This window comes from Fusarium poae, chromosome 4 (assembly GCF_019609905.1).
Source record: "Fusarium poae strain DAOMC 252244 chromosome 4, whole genome shotgun sequence".
Taxonomy (NCBI): Eukaryota; Fungi; Ascomycota; class Sordariomycetes; order Hypocreales; family Nectriaceae; genus Fusarium; species Fusarium poae.
The window spans coordinates 3,327,727-3,345,675 of NC_058402.1; the positions used below are offsets into that span (position 1 = coordinate 3,327,727).

The 17,949-nt window shown below is 46.7% G+C and overlaps 6 protein-coding genes across 6 annotated transcripts; 2 read left to right on the forward strand and 4 right to left on the reverse strand.

Annotated features, from left to right (window-relative positions):
- Window positions 1–440: 440 nt before the first annotated feature.
- Window positions 441–890, forward strand: FPOAC1_011124 (uncharacterized protein; the record flags this gene model as incomplete). The annotated part of the gene is made up of 1 exon (XM_044855510.1): window positions 441–890. The coding sequence occupies one exon, from the start codon at window positions 441–443 to the stop codon at window positions 888–890; it is 450 nt and encodes a 149-aa protein (XP_044702823.1).
- A 3,159-nt stretch (window positions 891–4,049) lies between these two features.
- On the reverse strand, window positions 4,050–5,031 carry FPOAC1_011125 (uncharacterized protein; the record flags this gene model as incomplete). The annotated part of the gene is made up of 2 exons (XM_044855511.1): window positions 4,050–4,849; window positions 4,908–5,031. The coding sequence occupies 2 exons, from the start codon at window positions 5,029–5,031 to the stop codon at window positions 4,050–4,052; spliced, it is 924 nt and encodes a 307-aa protein (XP_044702824.1).
- A 567-nt stretch (window positions 5,032–5,598) lies between these two features.
- FPOAC1_011126 (uncharacterized protein) lies at window positions 5,599–5,996 on the reverse strand (the record flags this gene model as incomplete). The annotated part of the gene is made up of 5 exons (XM_044855512.1): window positions 5,599–5,620; window positions 5,680–5,716; window positions 5,780–5,808; window positions 5,861–5,907; window positions 5,970–5,996. 5 exons carry the CDS (start codon window positions 5,994–5,996, stop codon window positions 5,599–5,601), a joined length of 162 nt encoding a protein of 53 aa, XP_044702825.1.
- Window positions 5,997–6,462: 466 nt separating this feature from the next.
- FPOAC1_011127 (uncharacterized protein) lies at window positions 6,463–7,594 on the forward strand (the record flags this gene model as incomplete). The annotated part of the gene is made up of 2 exons (XM_044855513.1): window positions 6,463–6,482; window positions 6,541–7,594. 2 exons carry the CDS (start codon window positions 6,463–6,465, stop codon window positions 7,592–7,594), a joined length of 1,074 nt encoding a protein of 357 aa, XP_044702826.1.
- A 327-nt stretch (window positions 7,595–7,921) lies between these two features.
- FPOAC1_011128 (uncharacterized protein) lies at window positions 7,922–11,293 on the reverse strand (the record flags this gene model as incomplete). The annotated part of the gene is made up of 5 exons (XM_044855514.1): window positions 7,922–8,754; window positions 8,805–8,902; window positions 8,955–9,509; window positions 9,559–9,674; window positions 9,725–11,293. The coding sequence occupies 5 exons, from the start codon at window positions 11,291–11,293 to the stop codon at window positions 7,922–7,924; spliced, it is 3,171 nt and encodes a 1,056-aa protein (XP_044702827.1).
- Window positions 11,294–12,075: 782 nt separating this feature from the next.
- FPOAC1_011129 (uncharacterized protein) lies at window positions 12,076–15,982 on the reverse strand (the record flags this gene model as incomplete). The annotated part of the gene is made up of 2 exons (XM_044855515.1): window positions 12,076–15,855; window positions 15,908–15,982. 2 exons carry the CDS (start codon window positions 15,980–15,982, stop codon window positions 12,076–12,078), a joined length of 3,855 nt encoding a protein of 1,284 aa, XP_044702828.1.
- Between the last annotated feature and the right edge of the window lie 1,967 nt (window positions 15,983–17,949).

Consider the following 17,949-nt stretch of genomic DNA (forward strand, 5'->3'; position numbering starts at 1 on the left):
AGGGTAATTAATCTATGCAAGATTCGATCTTGGAGGCTCTGGTTGGAGCTTGTGGGAGACGTCGTGCGGAGCCGACCAGGGTCAACAAAGGTGTCGAGGTGACATCGCGCATACCTTGAGTTTCGTGGGGAGTATCCTCTTCGAGTCCCAGCCTCTAACTGTCGAGGTCATCCGCACCCTGTTTTCTGTAACTTCCAAGGTGGATGACCTTCGCAAACTTCACCAGCAATACAACTCAACGTGCCCATGTCTTTATCGCATCATTCCAAGGAGCGATCTTCGCGCACCCTGGTCATGATCCCTTTGTCTCGTTAGATCAGAGATCCTGTTGAGGGTGAAAATGACAAGGTGTTGCTGATCGTCGATGTTTATAAACACCAAGATATTATGCTCACAGAGGCGGTGGTAGGAAAGAATACATGAAATCCCTGCTTCGAAACATGCAAATAAATAATCAACATCTTTGTGCTCCTTGGAAATCTCGGGCAGACCGGGAGATAACAGGGGACAAGAGCAAGCGTTCTGTCATCCCAAGTATTCGGGATCCGGGAGGTGGACAAGCGATCAATCAACCGAAGGGCCTGTCTCCCAGCATTTCGGCTCGTCCCGTAAAATTCGCAAGTTTCGCCGTATATGGAACGGGATCTCTTCCTATTCGGGTCTCCAAATCCGACGACAGTAGTATCATGGGATTTGACAGATATTCTTGGGTACGGGGTATCATCTGTATGCAACTCCATCCTCCAACTCTCCTGTCGTCGGCTATGAGACGATACGACGCCATTCTGAAAATCCCACCATTCGCCCTCGCATGGAGTGTCTCGATAATGCTAAAGCTCCTATCGAATTCTTTACCTGTCACAATTGACAATATCATCATGAGACTGTAGGGACTATAACCCGCCTGATATACCTGTTGAGGCAACTATCGCGAATATTCCAGGTATCTTGTGGACCTCTCTTAGCGACCATGACAACATTTTCTAATACTACTATCTCGCAAGACAATACTCACAACGTTTAGGCTGGTGAGTCTATACTAGGCGATGCTACTGTGCCCTGCCTCAATGTCGCAGTAAGGCAATGCATGCATGCTTCTCACATATCGAATGAGAATGCTTTAGCTTGGCCAGCACTGGTACGGGTACAACAAACCACATCATCTGAGAAGTGTCGTTCGCATGGGAACCGCAAGAAAGTTCTTGCTGCATGGATTTGGATCTTGATGAGCGCTAAGCTTCTTGAACCACTGAACCCTCGTTATTTACGAGAGATGCCTGGTCAAGGAGTCACGATCGATTCATTATCTCTCAGAGGTGATTGTATTGGGCAGAAAACGAGAATCCACACTGATCTATGTAGACGGGAGCGAAGCACGCTGTCATTTCCGTGTCATCAGTATGTGAGTGATGAGTCGTGATGCTTGTCGGTCTGGGCCATCGACGCACCGTCTGATCGTAAATCTGTTCCTTTGTTGGTTTATGGACGAGGCGTATTTCTTCCTTCTATCTTTCGACTGGTTTCGCTGCTTTGATCGAACCCTGGTTCGACGAGGATAGTTCGCATCCGCTTTAGGCCGTGAAGAGTTTTCACAAAGACTAAAAAGGAACCCCGAATATAAACAGGTCCTCTTTTGGTTGGACGATAGATGTTGATTTTGTGTGGTCAGGCCGACTTTGAGGCAGTTGAGAGTGGCTGCGGAGAAGTTCGGGGACACTCACGCAACTTGTGGTGTGACTCTGACTGGGCATCGGGAATATGAGGACTCGAGTCCTTAGACGAGTACTTTCAATTGAGTCTAGCTACGAGCTCAGGAGGCGGAGGTTCAAACGATTATCGGTGAGAGTTCTTAGTGTTTCCGGTTTAAGGATTTTATTTAAGTATGCTTATGGTAATAGTAGATATTAAGGTATTATATATAATTAAGATTTTAATTATTTTATAAAAAAATAAGATACTTAAGAATAATAAATTTTAATAATAAAATAATATTATAAGGCTATAAAGCTATATTTTTTAATAAAATTTAATAAAATTAATTTTATATTAAAAAATAAAAATTTTATTAAAATTATAATAATATTATATATATTTTTTTTTATTTAATAAAATTATTAAAAAAAAATATAAATTATTTTATTTTAATATATAATATATTAAATTAATTTAAATTATAATTATAATATTAATTATATATTATTTTATAATTTAATTAAAAAATAATAATTTAATAATTAAATAATATATATAATATTTTTAATATATTTATAATTAAATTATTAAAGCTTTATATATAATTTTAATTTAATTTTAAAATTTATATATTTTTATAATAAAAAAATTAAAATATATTTTTATAAAATAATTATTATTAATTAAAAATAATATAATATTAATTATATTTAATTATAAAATTTTATAATTTTTTAATTTTTTTATTTTTTAAAAAGATTTATAATAAATTTAATAAAAAATATAATAATTTAATATAATATATTATTATATTAAAAATAAAATTAATTTTATAAAAAAATAAATTACTTTTTAAAATATAATAAATTAATATATATTATAATTTATAAAATTAAAGATTTTTATTTAAATTATTAAAAATAAATATAAATATTTTAAATAATAAAAAACTTTATTTAAATTAAAATTTATTATTAAATAAAAAAATTTATATATATAATTAAAAATTTAATATAAAATTAAAAAGCTAAAATAAAAGCTTTATTAATATTATAAATAATTAAATTTAATTATATATTTAACCTTTTATTATATTATATAATTACTATAATCTTTTATAATTATAAGTATCAGTAGTTTTAACGAAGGGATATCAAGGTATAGGGTATCCGAAGTTCGAAAGGATATGAAGCCATCGTGCCACTTATGTATCACTCTGCGGGCGACTTGGTCACTGCTAAGTTCAAAATGGAACTGAAGGCTCGCAGTTACATACGTTTGGATAATTTGAAGGAGCGGTTTGTCTCGTTAGCGTCAGTTTTGGTCGTGTTTGATGGCTGCTGGCGCAATCATGTTTGTTACTCAGTATTCACAGACCTAGTGACTGATTGGTCACGACTGTTCAAACATTTGAGTCATTGACAACAAACCACTATTGAATGAAATGTTAATATCAATTATAGTGTTGATGGCAAGTGTTGACATGTAGCATATTGCCATTCAAGAGGTCTGACATACATAAAGTTGCTGAATCGTTGACAGAAATTGCTTCAAAGCGTGCACAATGAAGGACACAGGGGATTGTCTCTGATGGCCCAGATTATCGTCTGTTAAATGGTACAAAGTCTATGCCATGCTTTTCGCGATTGGCAAACAGAGGCTCGTGGTTTGTTTCACGGCATCACGACCAAGAAGAAACACACAAGCAAATGTCTAGGTTGATGTTGCTGGCAATTAATCCAGCCATTAGAATGAACGTGCCAGAATCACTGAAACCACATTGTATATATATATAGCTGGAGAACTCAACTACGGACGAGTACTCCTACTCCATCCATAGCAACAAGAGACCTATATCATAGAACGGCTATAAAACACTAGCTTCCACAGCAACGAAACAACTCATCGAGAAGAACGACGAGAGAACACTGTAGCCATGTGTATCGACGAATGCATAAAGTACGACTGCACAAAGTGCCAGCGCCGTATCCGGGCCACTGAGCAGAAGCTCTTGTGCTCAGAAGCGGACGCAGGCACTTGCACGACGACGATCGACTTCATCACCCACTATCTTCCGGCCAGTCAATGCGAGACTTGCGAAGAGAAGAGGAAAGAGGAGGAAGCCAAGGCCAGGAAGCGGAAGAGGAGTGAAAGTAGCGCAAACAAGGTGTGAGAAGAAGCCCGGAATTGATGGAGTGTATATCATTGACGCCATTATGTGATATGAATAAACGAATTATGAGTTGCGGAACAGGCTATGAGCCTTCCTTGAATGAACGTTCGATGTCCATATCTGCCTTTTTTCCTTTTTCAACCGTGCTAATCCAAATGCCAACGCCGGGCTATGCGAGTATTGATCAAACCCAGTAAGGAATATAATACTTGACGTTCTCGTACACCAAGAAGGTCACCCACGTCGCAGGCATGACTCTCACCACACCCGGTACCAACCCACGATAGAACCCTCGAAGTCCGTCCTCTGTCCATATCCTAACCACAGCGCCTCTGATACCCCGTCCGAACCGCTTGTCAGCCTCGTAGTTCTGCAGTCTGCTTCTCAGAACCTGATAGGGATAAGTAACAGCACCGGCAACAAACTTGGCCAAACTCGACAGCCCGATAGTCGCTTCGGTCGTCATATGATCTCTCTCGAGGCCATACTTTTCACGACGGCGGGCATGGTACAATCGTTTCATGGGATCATACACAGCGAACTGCACAGCGCCGTGAGATACGCCTACCAAAGAGATTCCCAAACCGCGATAAAAGCCTCGGATGCCTTCGGTTTGAAGAATAGAGCGCGCACCGGCGAGCATGGAAGGGTAAGCACCCTGAGAACCACGATCAGAAGATACCATACGGACTTTGAGAACCCAGATAGGATTGGTCAGTGTCGTCGTCGAAGCGCCTGCCAGAGCGCTCGCGACGAAGTAGTCACCCGGTGTTGGGCGTCCATCCGGTCGGCTTTGCCAAGCAGCGATAGCGTTTTCAAAGCGTGACTTGAAGAAGAAGAAAGAAGCCCAACTGGAGGCGTTTCCAGCAAGGTTTGGCGTCAGACCGCGGTAGAGAGAGGCGATGGGATGAGGTGTAGATGTCAGTGCGCGAAGGATAGACACCGTCGTTGGACGGACCGCACCAGGAGCTGTGCTGCGATAGACTATGCCTGTGTCAGATATCGCGGTTACCGAATAAGACGGGACTAGTTGGAGTATTACTTTGCATTCGAGTCTTGACTACATCAAGAGGATGCACCGTCAAAGTTGAGACAGTTCCAGCACTGAGACCAGCGATAGACTCAATGGTCGCGGGCGAGAGTCCCGCATTGTTAAAGTCTGGCATATAGAAAAATTGATCTTATTATGCCAGAATATCGCCTGTCACATTTTATAGATATGAAGTGAAGTTGTTTGAAGTTGGGTTTGTTATTGACATAATTACTAATTTGTTGATAGATATTTCAGCGGAGCTCAAAACGGGCAACTTATCTACTAAGTACTAAGTTAGTACTTAGTTCAACCGAGGGTTCGACGTCACCAGCGCAAATATACAGGTCTTTTGCCGCATGAAACCGGCAGCACTTTATAGATATCCCGATTGCAAAAAATACCTACGGAGACAGAGTTTGGTTCACGAGTTTCTAATTATGAGTGGATTTCCCTGTTTTTTTCTTCTGGGCTTTCCTAGTCCTTGATCCTAGTGTTGCAAAATGATACACGGTGATATTTGTGAAACCCTTCACTTCGTACAGAACCACCAATCTTCCCAAGATTCTCCCAGCTTGTCGTCATTAATGCCATGAATGCTGCTGGTGGCCGTTGCCTCCCCCCGCATCGTCGTAAAGCATCTTTTTACAAGATATCGTACACTGTTCCATTGATTTCGTCTCATTACAAAATTGGTCTTCGTTTAGGAGAGGGGAGAGAGAAGACTAGACAAGACATGTTAGAGTTACTGCGATACATTTATTCCTTAAAGCTTGAGACATACCGGATGACGGAAGGTCGGGGCTCGCTGCGAGTGTAGCCTAGAATATATAGTCAGTATTGTCATCGCGACTGCAGATCGTCGTTATTCGAGTGATTCGTACCGAGGTAGAGGATCAAAGGAAGGTAGCCACTGCAATAGTTGTTAGTCAATATTTTGTAAATATATATATGCATCAACATACTAGTGAATAGCGACGCGGGAAACGTCAATGAGCTTGGCAATGCGCTCCTGTGATATCAGTTAGAGAAGCTGTATCGAGAAACCAATGGTAATGTTAAGCTATAGCGCACCTTGGACTCTTCGGAAAGGGCAAACATCTCGAATTAGGTAGGTCAAGTTTTGTAATTAGAAATAACTCGAAATGAAGTACACAACGACACGACGTAGCTCGACCGAGGTATTTTAAAGCTCAAGGCAGATGGTCTATTGAGCGCAAGGCAAACCAGAGCAAAGCGTTGACGTCTGTCCAAAAATTTCGGACTAAGCTGCCGGGGCCTGGAAATTCCACCTCCGAATCGCGGACGAAGCGGAAGAACCTCGGTCGACGCCACAATCTGCTTCTCACTCATCTGCATGTAAATGTGGCGCATGCGACAAGGCCAAGGCGTTGCGTTGCGTCTTTCTATTCAACATCAGCCAAAATTTCCAGAAGCTCCATACAAAGGTGATAGTCAGCTTCCTCTCTTCACCATAACCTGAATTTCCGGTCAATTTGTCACTTCCTCGTCAATTTACGCACTGTAAGAGCTTCGAGGGACATTAGTCTCCTCACAATTCGTCGTCATGGCGCAAAATAGACACTGGTAAAGCTCTCCGTCGCAACGCAACGCGACAAGCAAAAGACAAGCTAACACACCGCAGGGAACAAGACAAGGAGGCAACCGTCTACATAGGAAACATTGACGAGCGCGCGACATCAGCCATGGTATACGAGATTATGCTTCAGATGGGCCCTATCCACAACATCCACATGCCTCGCGACCGCGTTACGCAGACACACCAGGGCTTCGGTTTCGTCGAGTTCCGCACGCCCACCGACGCCGAGTACGCAGCCAACGTCATGAACGGCATCAAGCTATACGGAAAATCACTGCGCGTTAACAAAGCCAGCGCAGACAAACAGCGAGCCGCCGAAGTTGGTGCCGAGCTGTTCATCGGAAACCTCGATTCTATGGTCGACGAGAAGATCCTCTACGATACGTTCAGTCGCTTTGGTCCACTACTCAGTCTGCCAAAGGTCGCGAGGGAGGAGTCTGGAGCCAGCAAGGGCTTTGGTTTTGTTAGCTTTGCCGACTTTGAGAGCAGTGATGCTGCCATTGATACGCTGCACGGCCAGTATATTTTGAGTAAAGAGGTCTCAGTCCAGTATGCTTTCAAGAAGGACGGAAAGGGAGAGAGGCACGGCGACCAAGCCGAGAGAGCACTCGCTGCTGAAGCCAAGAAGCGTAATATCGTCCCCGAGGCGCAGCCTGTTCCTCAAGCATTCCTTCAACCACCACCCGCTGCCGCTGCACCTCCAGCTGGGTTCGATCCCTCAGCCATGGGAAGGATGCCTGTTGGCGCGCCTCCCCAGGTCGCACCTGGTGGTTTCGCACCTCCTGGACGAGGTCCTTCACCATACAATGCTGGTGTTCCACCCCCCGGAATGCCTCCCCGAGGTGCTGTCCCTCTACCACCAGCACCATCTGGTCTTCCCGCGCGACCGCCGCAATCACAGGCCGGATACACTAACCCGGCCGATTTTCACCCGGGCAGCTTCCGACCACCATCAGGATCTCCTGCACAAGGTTATCCGGTTGCTCCTCCGCCCGGTTTCCCTGCGCCTCCTCAAGCTGCTCCAGGTGCTCCCGGACCCCCTCCACCTGGTTTCATGCCCCCTCCGGGCTTCCAGCCACCTCCTGGATTCCGTCGGTGATCGCCATCTTCACAAACATCACAACGTGTTATTTATGCAAAAGATTTCCCCAAGTAAGCTCAAGACTCGATAGAGTCCAAGTTATGAATTGACGCCGTTATTGCGGCTTAAAAAGACGACCTTGGTCGCGTATCTAATTACCCCTACCCCTTACATCAAGATGAGACCACAAATATGTATGGTCAGGTATCAAACAGGCTTCCACAAACCTCTTCGAATATGGTATACAAAACATGAAAATAATTCCTTTTTTTTTAAATGCGGGCAAACTCCTTGCCTCGAACGCCGGATTTGCAAGCTCTACTCCCACACCACTTTCTTCTTCTTTCAGGGTCCAGGGAATGCCTCCTGCGCTTCCCTTGTGGCCTTAGCCAATTCATGCGCTGCTTGCTGGTGATGGCCTTGTACCTCGTACGATTGAGCCAGCATGCCGTCTGCGACACTCTGCCACAGAACGTTTCCACTGCGTTGTGCCTGCTTCGCTGCTGCCATGGCAGATTTAAGCGCTTGCTCGCCGATAACGTTCTCAAACAGTCGACTGCGCATGATAGCGAGCGTGACAGCGGCCCCCAAAACATTGTTAGTGGATTTGGAGCCGGCCATGGCAGCCTGTATATGCTGTTTCTGGTGGTTGAGCTGTTGAGGAGGCTCCGTGACGACAGCGGCCATGACATTGTGCCAAGCTGTCCGCAAATCGACGTTGTGATGGTTGGCGCACAGCGGGTGTAGTCGATCTATCAAATCGAGTGTTTCCGAGTCGTTTCTCTCTGAAGAATGCTGCATGATCCAAAGTCTGTTGAGACCAGCTAGCATAGCCAATTCGCGATGTGCAGCCTTAACGCCAGTTCCACGCTGGTCGAGGTCGAATTGGGGTCTTTGGAAAAGCTCCATAGCCGACCGGAAGTCTCCTATAGCCTGCTGATAGACACCGGATAGATAGAGAGCGAGTAATCGCAAGATACCCTGTGTAGATGGCATTAAAAGACTCTCAAGTTTCTGCATAGATTGCTTCACCGATTCCCATTGACAGTGACTGGCTGCGTAAAGACCGAGAAGAGCGGTAAGATAGCACTGAGCCTCTAATCGCCATTCGCGTTGCGAAATGGCGTCCTGCAATGAGGTCGATGGTCCATACGGGATCCCAGCAGTTGTGTTATCCCCTAAGTAATGTTAGTAGTTGCTGTTTAAGCAAGGATGAAATGCCACATACAAGTATCGAGAACTCTGACACCTTCTTGCCAAAATTCCGCTGTCCGGCGACCATGCGCACTTGATTTGTGCATATTTACCAAGCCCGTAAAAGTGAAGCTATCGCCTGGTCAGTTGTGATAATGCAATGGTGAGAAGAGCGTCAACTTACATGAGCGAGGTTAGTTCCATCTTGGTCATGAATGACATAACCAAATAGTTCACTGGTGCGTCCCCTCCGCTTCGAATAATACCGGCTGTGTCGCTGCTAATTGTATGTCCTGTAGAAGGTTGCTTCTTGACGGGGATCAGGAAATCGGACTTGACAGTGTGCCAATTCTCACACCCATCCATACGGTCTTGTAACATCTTGAGTTTTTGCAACGTCAACTCCAGACTAGAGTGATTGATACTCGAAACCAGGTCCAGGAGTAGAGTAAGTACATCAAGCTGCATAACATGAACTGATTCGTCGAACTGAAATTTGGCCACCTGCGCAATGCAAGCCTGAACCTTTTCGAGGTTGCCATCTTTGGAAGCCTTCAGGAGAGTGAGGCCTTCGAGAATGGAGGCAAATACGCTCACAGCGTTGTCGCCGCGGTTGCTTGCAGTGACTTGGACGGAGCGAATGTTCTCAAGAGCACTGGTATCAGCTGTCCGGCCAAGCTCCATATAGAAATTGGCCTTGAGTAGCCTGAACGCATATACCCAATCAGGATGCTTATAGCTAAAATATGTTCAGTGAGTGCACGACTTCAGATGAGTAACAGACTTACGTTTCACAGTCAGCAATCTGTCTATCAGCTGCATTCAAAGCGGCTTTGTGGTTCCGCTGAAACAAAAGCTTCAACCTGATATAGTGCATGCAGTATTTGAGGTCGTCCAAACCATTCTAAATCAGTCAGTCGTGCCACATGAAAAAGTTGACCGGTGCTTGCTTACTTTTTCGCAAAGTGAAATGCCTTTCGTAATGGCAGTCTCAGCTTCCATGGAATTTTCTGTCTCTTCTAGTAGAATAGTAGCATATCTCAAGCGCATCTTGGCTTCTTGACGGGGAGACAGCCGGTTACTTTGCAGACACGCCTCTAAACATGCTAGGCCTGTCGAGATCAATTTTTGATACTCGTCTATGCGTGTAGTGTTCATGGACATGGCAACATCGTGGACAGAACTACGAGCTTTATCGAAGCACTCTTCCGCTACTGCGACCATGACATGCACGGTGTCTACAGGCCGAGCTTTAGGGGTAGTAGCCGGTGACTTTTTGGTGATACTCGGAGAGCGAGCGCTGATCGCAGGAGAGTTAGCGACAGAAGAAAGCGGGCTCGGCTTTATCCTAGGAGTTGTCATTTGCGGTTGCACTTGCGCTGGCTGTTGCTGTTGTGGGTACTGTTGAGGTGTAGATTGCCGTCGGGGTTGTGGTTGAGGATGTGGTGGTGGATGAGGTTGAGCTTGGGGGCTGCTCAGCATAATATCGGATGGATTGATGGTGTTGGCATCATTCTGGGAAGGCCAGTTCCTGGTCTGTTCAGGTTGCGAGGGAGGCGCAACAGTGCTTTGTTTCTGCCCCATGACAACTGGAGGAAGTGAGGGTAGTTTCTGGATGTCCTGCAAGTTCACAAAATGCATCTGCTCCGGCTCAGCTTGGATAGGCTCATATTGCGCCGGCTCAGTATTAGTTTCAGCTTTAATCTCAGCAACAAATTCTTCGATCGGCTTCTGCGCAGTGTGCTGAACTGTTTGTTGTGGCTGTTGATGAAAGTCTTGGCGGGGCTGTTGATTATGTTGCGTTTCTCGTAGCACCTGTGGTGGAGCTGGCGAGGGAATTTGCTTTTGAACGGGCTGGGGCGAAGGTTGAAGGACCGTCGTTTGTGGCTGCTGTTGGACCTGAGGGCGTTGTTGATATTGTTGCTGGGGCGGAGGTTGTGAATACTGAGGGTGCTGGATTTGCTGCTGTGCTTGTGCCTGGGTCTGCGGAAGCCTGTAGCCTTGGTTCTGGGATATGGATGGTGTTATTTGCTGCGGAGAAGGCATATGTTGGCTAGGCCGTCTTTGTTGGACCTGCTGCTGTGGTGACGCGACGTGCCGTTGATACATCTGCGGCTGCTGCTGTTGCTGGAACTGCTGTTGATACATCATATTCTGCCCGCCCGGTGACTGTTGATGTTGCCATACATTCGATGGGGGCACGTATTGCGCTGCAGCTTGCTGCAGGTGATGATTCCCATATGCTTGCCCCGTTGTATCATATCCCTGGTAAGCCGTCTGTATGCCCCCATACTGCGCCATCTGTTGCTGCTGAAGGTACGCCTGTTGCTGCTGCTGCTGTCCTTGTTGCTGAGACATTGAGTAGTATTGCTGCTGTTGCTGTTGTTGTTGCTGTTGAGGGCTTGTAAATTGTTGATAGCCGTTTGGCAAATATGATGAAGGCGGATTCATCCCGGGTACTGGCACCGGCTGTTGCGAGCCCTGCCCGCCCTGCCCCTGGCCATGAAAAGGCCTGTAACTCATGGTCTCTTGATCCCTTCAGTTTTGGTTGGCCTATCGGTTCGACCTCAACATTCGAGTTGGTTTGTCGTCACTCGGCGCAACAAACGCGATTGCGCTTCATGGTCTATTTCGTTCGATTGTCGAGTTTCCCATTCACGATGGCTCGTGTCGCGTCGTCCGGGCAGACAAGCCTTTATAGTTCAACTACCCAAAATCGTCTCGGCGTCGGTCGTTTTATCGTCAATACTCGGGTTGTCAGTTGTGTAGGGTCTAAATCGTGAAAGGATGAGAAACACGGTGCGACAGGATCCTAATCATCGTGTCGCAGAGAAACGTGATTGGATGATTTGGGACTAGTAATTGCGGAACTGCCACTAATATAAGACCAACACAGTGAAACTCATAAGAGTATAAATAAACTTATTAGTAAATTTCATTGATCTAAGTTTGGTTTTTGTCTACTTCACAATGGAAAATGCATACATCTTTAAAAGTCGGTAGGTGAATTATAAAGTAAATTTGTTTGTCCATCATTCGCTGTCGTCATTGCTCATGACATGGATATTATTATCTTACACTATGTGATATGTTTGGACCATGTCTTTGTTATCGTACTTTTCAACCCAATGTAACAGATCAATCCGACCAAGTCAAAAGAAATCCAAGCCCAACGCTCGCTCATCTCTATAGTACCTGCTAAGCGGCAGGGCATGCAAGATCGTCCTTGGGTATTAGAAGGAAAAAAAAAAGATATGCACGCAAACTCCAACGACGTCTGCCCGTTTCAAAATCATCCAGCACGTTTATCCCATACAAACCCATTCGGCAAAGACACACCACCGCGCTGTGCGATCTGCTAGCACAAGGCCTCTCCACACACCTTTCTCTGAACACTTGATGATCGTCTCCCATGTTCCACCGTCACTAGCGGTATCACTGCCCGAGAGACTTCTGCCACCAACATGAATGCCCTTACGGTCCTCCTTCCTCATAAGACGGAGGATCTTGCCTCCAGGCGTTTGAATGGCCAACTTGGCAGGCTTCTTCCCAGCAACAGTGCCCGTAGCTGAGCTTGGGGTCGAGCCACTAACACTTGACGCACCCATACTCAGCGCCGAACTAGGACGGACAAATGGTATGGGACTTGTAGCCCCTGGATTGGATGATGGTGTGAGGGCTGACGCGCCTGTTAGCGAACTGGGATGTTGTCTGATGGCGAAGACAAAGGTGTTGTTTAGAGCTAATCGCTGACATTGCGGCTGAACCACGTAGATGTCGTGCCGCTGTGCGTGAGGAGTGGGATGCCTCGTGACGAACTCGTAAGGAGGGTTTTCGCCAGTGTGGACAATCGGCAGCGCAAAAGCAAGAGGATGTGGAATGTCCTTGATGCTGTGCATAAGTCCTCGCTTGCCCGCGTAAATCTTCAAGGTGCCCTGTCCTTCGTCGCCGGGTAACAGCGCCTTGACGGTGTACCGTTTGATGCCGTTAAACCATTCTGCTTGAGCCAGTGCTCTCTTCTTGACTATCTCGCCACTTTCAAACACATCCCCATCCGAGTCTCGCGAGTAGCCTCGAACCTCGACTTCTGCAGCGATCTCCACGTCGGATGGGACACTGAATTTGATATGAACCATCTCCAAGTCTTCTATCCTGGTCGAAGCAGTGTTGTAGTCCACCATCTCAAAGCCATTGCGGAAGAAGGGCGCACAAGCGCAAGGCAAATTCAGAAGAGTTTCATGCGCCACGGGAGGGACGATATGCTGTTGGCTGTGGTGTTCGGGAATATGTGTCCAACAAATTTCCAGTGGCCGCGTCAAAAACCACCAGGTATCGGCGACATTGTTTGCGTTCGAATATAGACCGCGCCGAGGGTACGAGGGGCTGGCAAGGCAGCAATCAATCATGCGCCATTCGTTGTCGATTAACACAGTATTCCACCAGTGGTTGGGACGGGGCATAATGTTGATTTCCGAGACCTCGCCAGGAGTCTTAAGATAACCTCGTACGATATCGCAGTGTATGCCAATAGAAGCACACATTTCCATCACCAGCACAGCATATTCTTCAGCGCAGGCTCTTTTAGACTGAATAACTCGTGTCGTGTCGATCTCTCCTTCAAAATCTTCCTCCCAGACGATCTTCTCGGAAACCCATGTGAAGATAGCTCGCAGTCGCTGAACGTCACTTCTATACGGTCGGCACACGTATGTGGTGGCGAGCTGAATAGCAGTGATGGCAGGAGGGAGGCCACTAATGAATCGTGAATTCTTGTCCACTTGAGATAAGTTGATCGCCTGATAGTCGACAGGTTCGGGGACCGGCTCTCCGTCAGCGCCTTCATCTCCTTCGACGCCGTCATAAAGCTCATCGACAGGGTTCAGGGCGGGATGGTCCATCATTTGACATCGCTCACGACGCTCAGTCAATTCTATTGAACTGAGCGAGTTAGAACGATTCACGTCACGGCGCACTTGAACCCAATCCACACCAGCACCAAGACCCATTTCTGTAGCAGTGTCTCTGCCGGAAGGCGTACTGCCCATACCAGATAAGGGCGACGCTCCAGGGGGCATGGAACGAGCAAAAGGCGACCTGGAAGAGTCCATGCCTCCGCCCACAACCCCGCCTCGACTGCTTGCCACACCCGTCTTAGCAGTGTCGAAAATCTTACGGAATATGTTTCGCTTTGGGGGTTTTGGTTGCACCAAGCCTCCCAATTCTAAGGACGGATCCTCGTGGAAGCCGACTTGTGTTTGTGGCCGCTGTTGCTGAGCTGGAGAGTCACTCGCATGGCTGCTGTGATAGGTGACTCCTGTGAAAGGCGAATCTGGTCTGTCAATCTCTAGGTCCCTAGCACCAATAGCACTTTGAGCACGACCACGATTGCCCAGGCGAGCAAGACTTCCAGCACTAGTAGTACTGAAAGCACCTGCTGAAGTTCCACTCCACAACGTTCTGGAAGTGCTTTGAGTTGATGCACTGATATTGCTCTCTTTGCCCGACGACGAATTTGTTGAGGTGGTTTTCGTTGTAAGGGTACGTGCAACCCCTCTTCCAATCTCATAGGCTGATTTGCGAGCTCGCAGCTTACGTTCAGGCTCAGCAGAACGGCTCATGGATGACTTCGGCCTCTCGTATGGCATATTCTTAGGAGGCGGAGGAGGGGGTTGATCATCATCTTGCTCGCCAGATCTCGAGTTGTGTCGATGCATCTGCTGGAAACGCTTCTCCATGCGATCGACATAACTGCTAAGTTTATCGTCTCGTCCACCATTCTGATAAGACACTTCTTGGGAAGATTCGCCGCTCCACGTCTCGTAGCCCTCATCCTTTGGTGCAATTCCAATTGAGCTTTTGGGTCTGCTTCGATCCGGAACCCTCCTATTAGATCCATGAGATAACATATCAAAAGATTCCGGTGACCAGGGGTCGGCAGGTGGTGCAGGCGAAGGGGCATGGGCTGCTCGATTTAAACCGCCACCTAAAACGTCCAATTGCTCCATAACACCATCCATTGCTTCTCTCAAGGGCGAGGGCGTCATACCCCCAGCAGGAGATGGTGGAACAGGAGTAGATTTGCCCGGTGTGTATGGTGTATAAGATCTATCGTCGAAGGATCCATGCCTGGCATGTGCTTGAGGTGGGTTGGGTGGTTGTGATGGCCGGTAGGAGTTGCCGGAATTTTGCCTCGAGGGAGACAAGGGATTGAACGAGGCATTAGATCCGTGGCGTGAGATGTCAAAAGAGCTCCTATGTAAATCGATCGATCCTCTCGCTATTTGTCTGTGAGGAGGCGGGGGTGGGGGTGGTGGAGAGTCACCTCTCTGTTGTCCACCTCGGTAGGGCACCATTGCACGGTTGAACGAAGGGGCAGGTGATGGGCCTCTCCCACCGTAATCTTGAGCATGGTGCATCAGAGGAGCAGGAGAAGCCCCTCTTGCGCCATAGCTATGAGCCGGTGCCGGTGAAGGGCCTCTCGACTGGTAGTTGTGCATAGGTGGTGCTGGTGAAGGGCCTCTCGACTGGTAGCTATGCATGGGTGGTGCTGGTGAAGGAGCCCTCGATTGGTAATTGTGCATAGGTGGTGCTGGCGAGGGAGCCCTGGAATGATAGCCTTGCATGGGTGGTGCCGGGGAGGGAGCTCGTGAACCATAGCTATGAGAAGGCGCTGGTGAAGGAGCTCGGTGGTCGTGTCTCGGAGGTGCAGGTGATGGACCTCGTTCGTTCTCATGAGTACTAGGGGCGAATGAAGCACCCGAGTTTTGTCGTTCTTTGGGCTTCGGTGTCTCTTTGAAGACCTCGGGCTGTTTAGCGCTGGTGTAATGAGGAGCCTTGGCGTATGCTTCAAAAGGCTTTCGGAACGTTCTCGATTTTGACGGTGCATTGGATGGGTTGTTTGATGCTGGAGTAGGAACGGATTTGGTTGTTGGGCGGAATTGAGACGGAAGAAGTTCAACAAAGTTGGAAGGAAAAGATCCCACAGTTCGTCGATCTCGGTACAGTCTGCCCACCCACCATGAGCCATCGCCAGCATTCAGACATTCTATCAAATCCCCTTCAATGAATCCCAGATCTCGCTTTGACTGTTATTGCTAATTAGTATATTGTAGCAGATATCAATGACTTTGAACAAACCTCTCCTCCCCATGAGTACACAGCTCTACACCAACATGGGAACCGCGAGGGAAGTGGTGGAGCTGCGGGTGGCATTGTTGTAGATATGTAATGCGGACAACTCGAGCAGAGACTAAACAAGGCTCCAAGTAGGAAGATTTGAACTCGAACAAAATCGAGAGGCGTCGCAGGAAGGTTTTATCGGACTGTAGACAAACACATATCAAACACAATTTTGTCGAGATCAGCTAGGTTGTCGAAACACCAAGAACAAGTGACGCAAGGTAGACCAAAATGATGTCCCGCAATGGTATGGAAATGAATGAATGAGCTGGCGAGGGAGCGAGCAATAAAGATAATTACCACAAAACGTGGAATTAAATTTACTTAGTATCAAGATAGAAAGTGAATCTTGAGATGCAACGCTCTGATAAAAAGAAGAACGTAAGAAACGGTTTGAATAAGAAAGAAGTAAGTAATGGAGGATACCTAGGTAGGTAGGTACTAAGGTAGGTAGGTAGTATGAAGCTCCGCCTGTCAAAAAAGCGGTAGGACAGCCGCGGTGTTTGAGCGTCTGGCGTCACGAAAGCTGAGAGATGTCGAGGTTGCTACGGTAACACGAGATCAGCGGGGGTTGTTGAGTTGTCCCACCGCCCATCTGAGCTAGGACCATGCAAGGGAAAGAAAAGCAGCCTTGAACCCAAGTAAAACAGAAACAATTGGGTAGGGTAGTTAGACAAAGTCAGTGTTGATCTCGATTATGATTCGTGGTGAATACGCTTATTCTGCAAGCATTTCTTTTTCGAATTGTGCTTTATCGGAATTTAGTCTACGTCTATCGGAAAAAGAAAGGCACTCTGCATCAGTTGTGTCACTGACAACCAACATCAACTACGGGAGTAGCTAAACCAAAATCAGAACATAAAAACTCTTGTTGCTAGAGGAATGAATGAATGCCTGCCTACCTGTTGTTGATACTACTACTACTTTGAGGCTCCCTGTCGTCTTGAATCTAGATCAATGCTTAAAGACAGCGTTACCGAGTTTGGAATAGACCTAGGTGCAGCGCAATGCTCCAAGCAGCTGAACTACCTATATCAAAAAGTCCGGTGCATTGACCATGCTCAACACTTGCCCAGTCTAGAAGTCGAAGTGAGGCTGCCCACACTTTTGCTACGTACTTCCCGTCAGGTCTCCATTTCCCTCCGTCAGGGGGGGCTTGTTGCGTTGCATGATCGTGAAGATCAGAGCTTATTATAACAAACAAGGCTCTTGATGGGGTATGGAGATCCAGCTATGGATTTGTTTGTCAAACCGGCGCACTGTTCACTTATGCCATGGTAATTACAATCTGCTCCTAAACATGCATCTTTGTCACCAAGAACCACCCATGCTTTGGCTTATTATTTGGCCGCATCAAGATGTGAGCTTATATTCGTTGATTTCTGTCGTATGCTTTGAGAAAGTATTTTTGTGAAGAAGTGGAATGTCGCAGACAGCCATGAGTTTCTAGCTTCTTTACACATTATCTCTACATATGCGAAGCCGTTCACATGAGATACGAATCCTCATGTAGACCAGATGAACGATCATCAAGCATCAATTTACTTTTTCCAATATTACAGAATCTTGAACGTCATGATTTGTGATGAGATGATCGATCTCAGTTGACTCATCAAGTCGTGTGACTGTGTGCGTCTTTCTAACCAAAGCAACGCCTGAGACGCAGCCTTTCCTCATAAAGACCGTAACGGCTATCGACAGTCTCGGCCGTTACGAGCAGTAAGTCATTGAGAACTCGACAACAGCCTTGTCCGATTCCGTGACGTGCTTTCCTGTGCCTGGAAACAGAGTCTTTCGTTGCTCCATCCACTCAATCCGACCGGTACCTTGCCTTAGTGTGTTACAATGAGAGTAAGAAATACAAGCCATGATGAGAGTAGACATAAATAAGTGCTCATGAGTAACCATCGTCCCGCCATTCAAGTGCATCATAGATTTCATTCAGCCAGTCCTTTTCTGTCTAGCATCAAAGCATCAAACAACATGAACACTAGGACAGG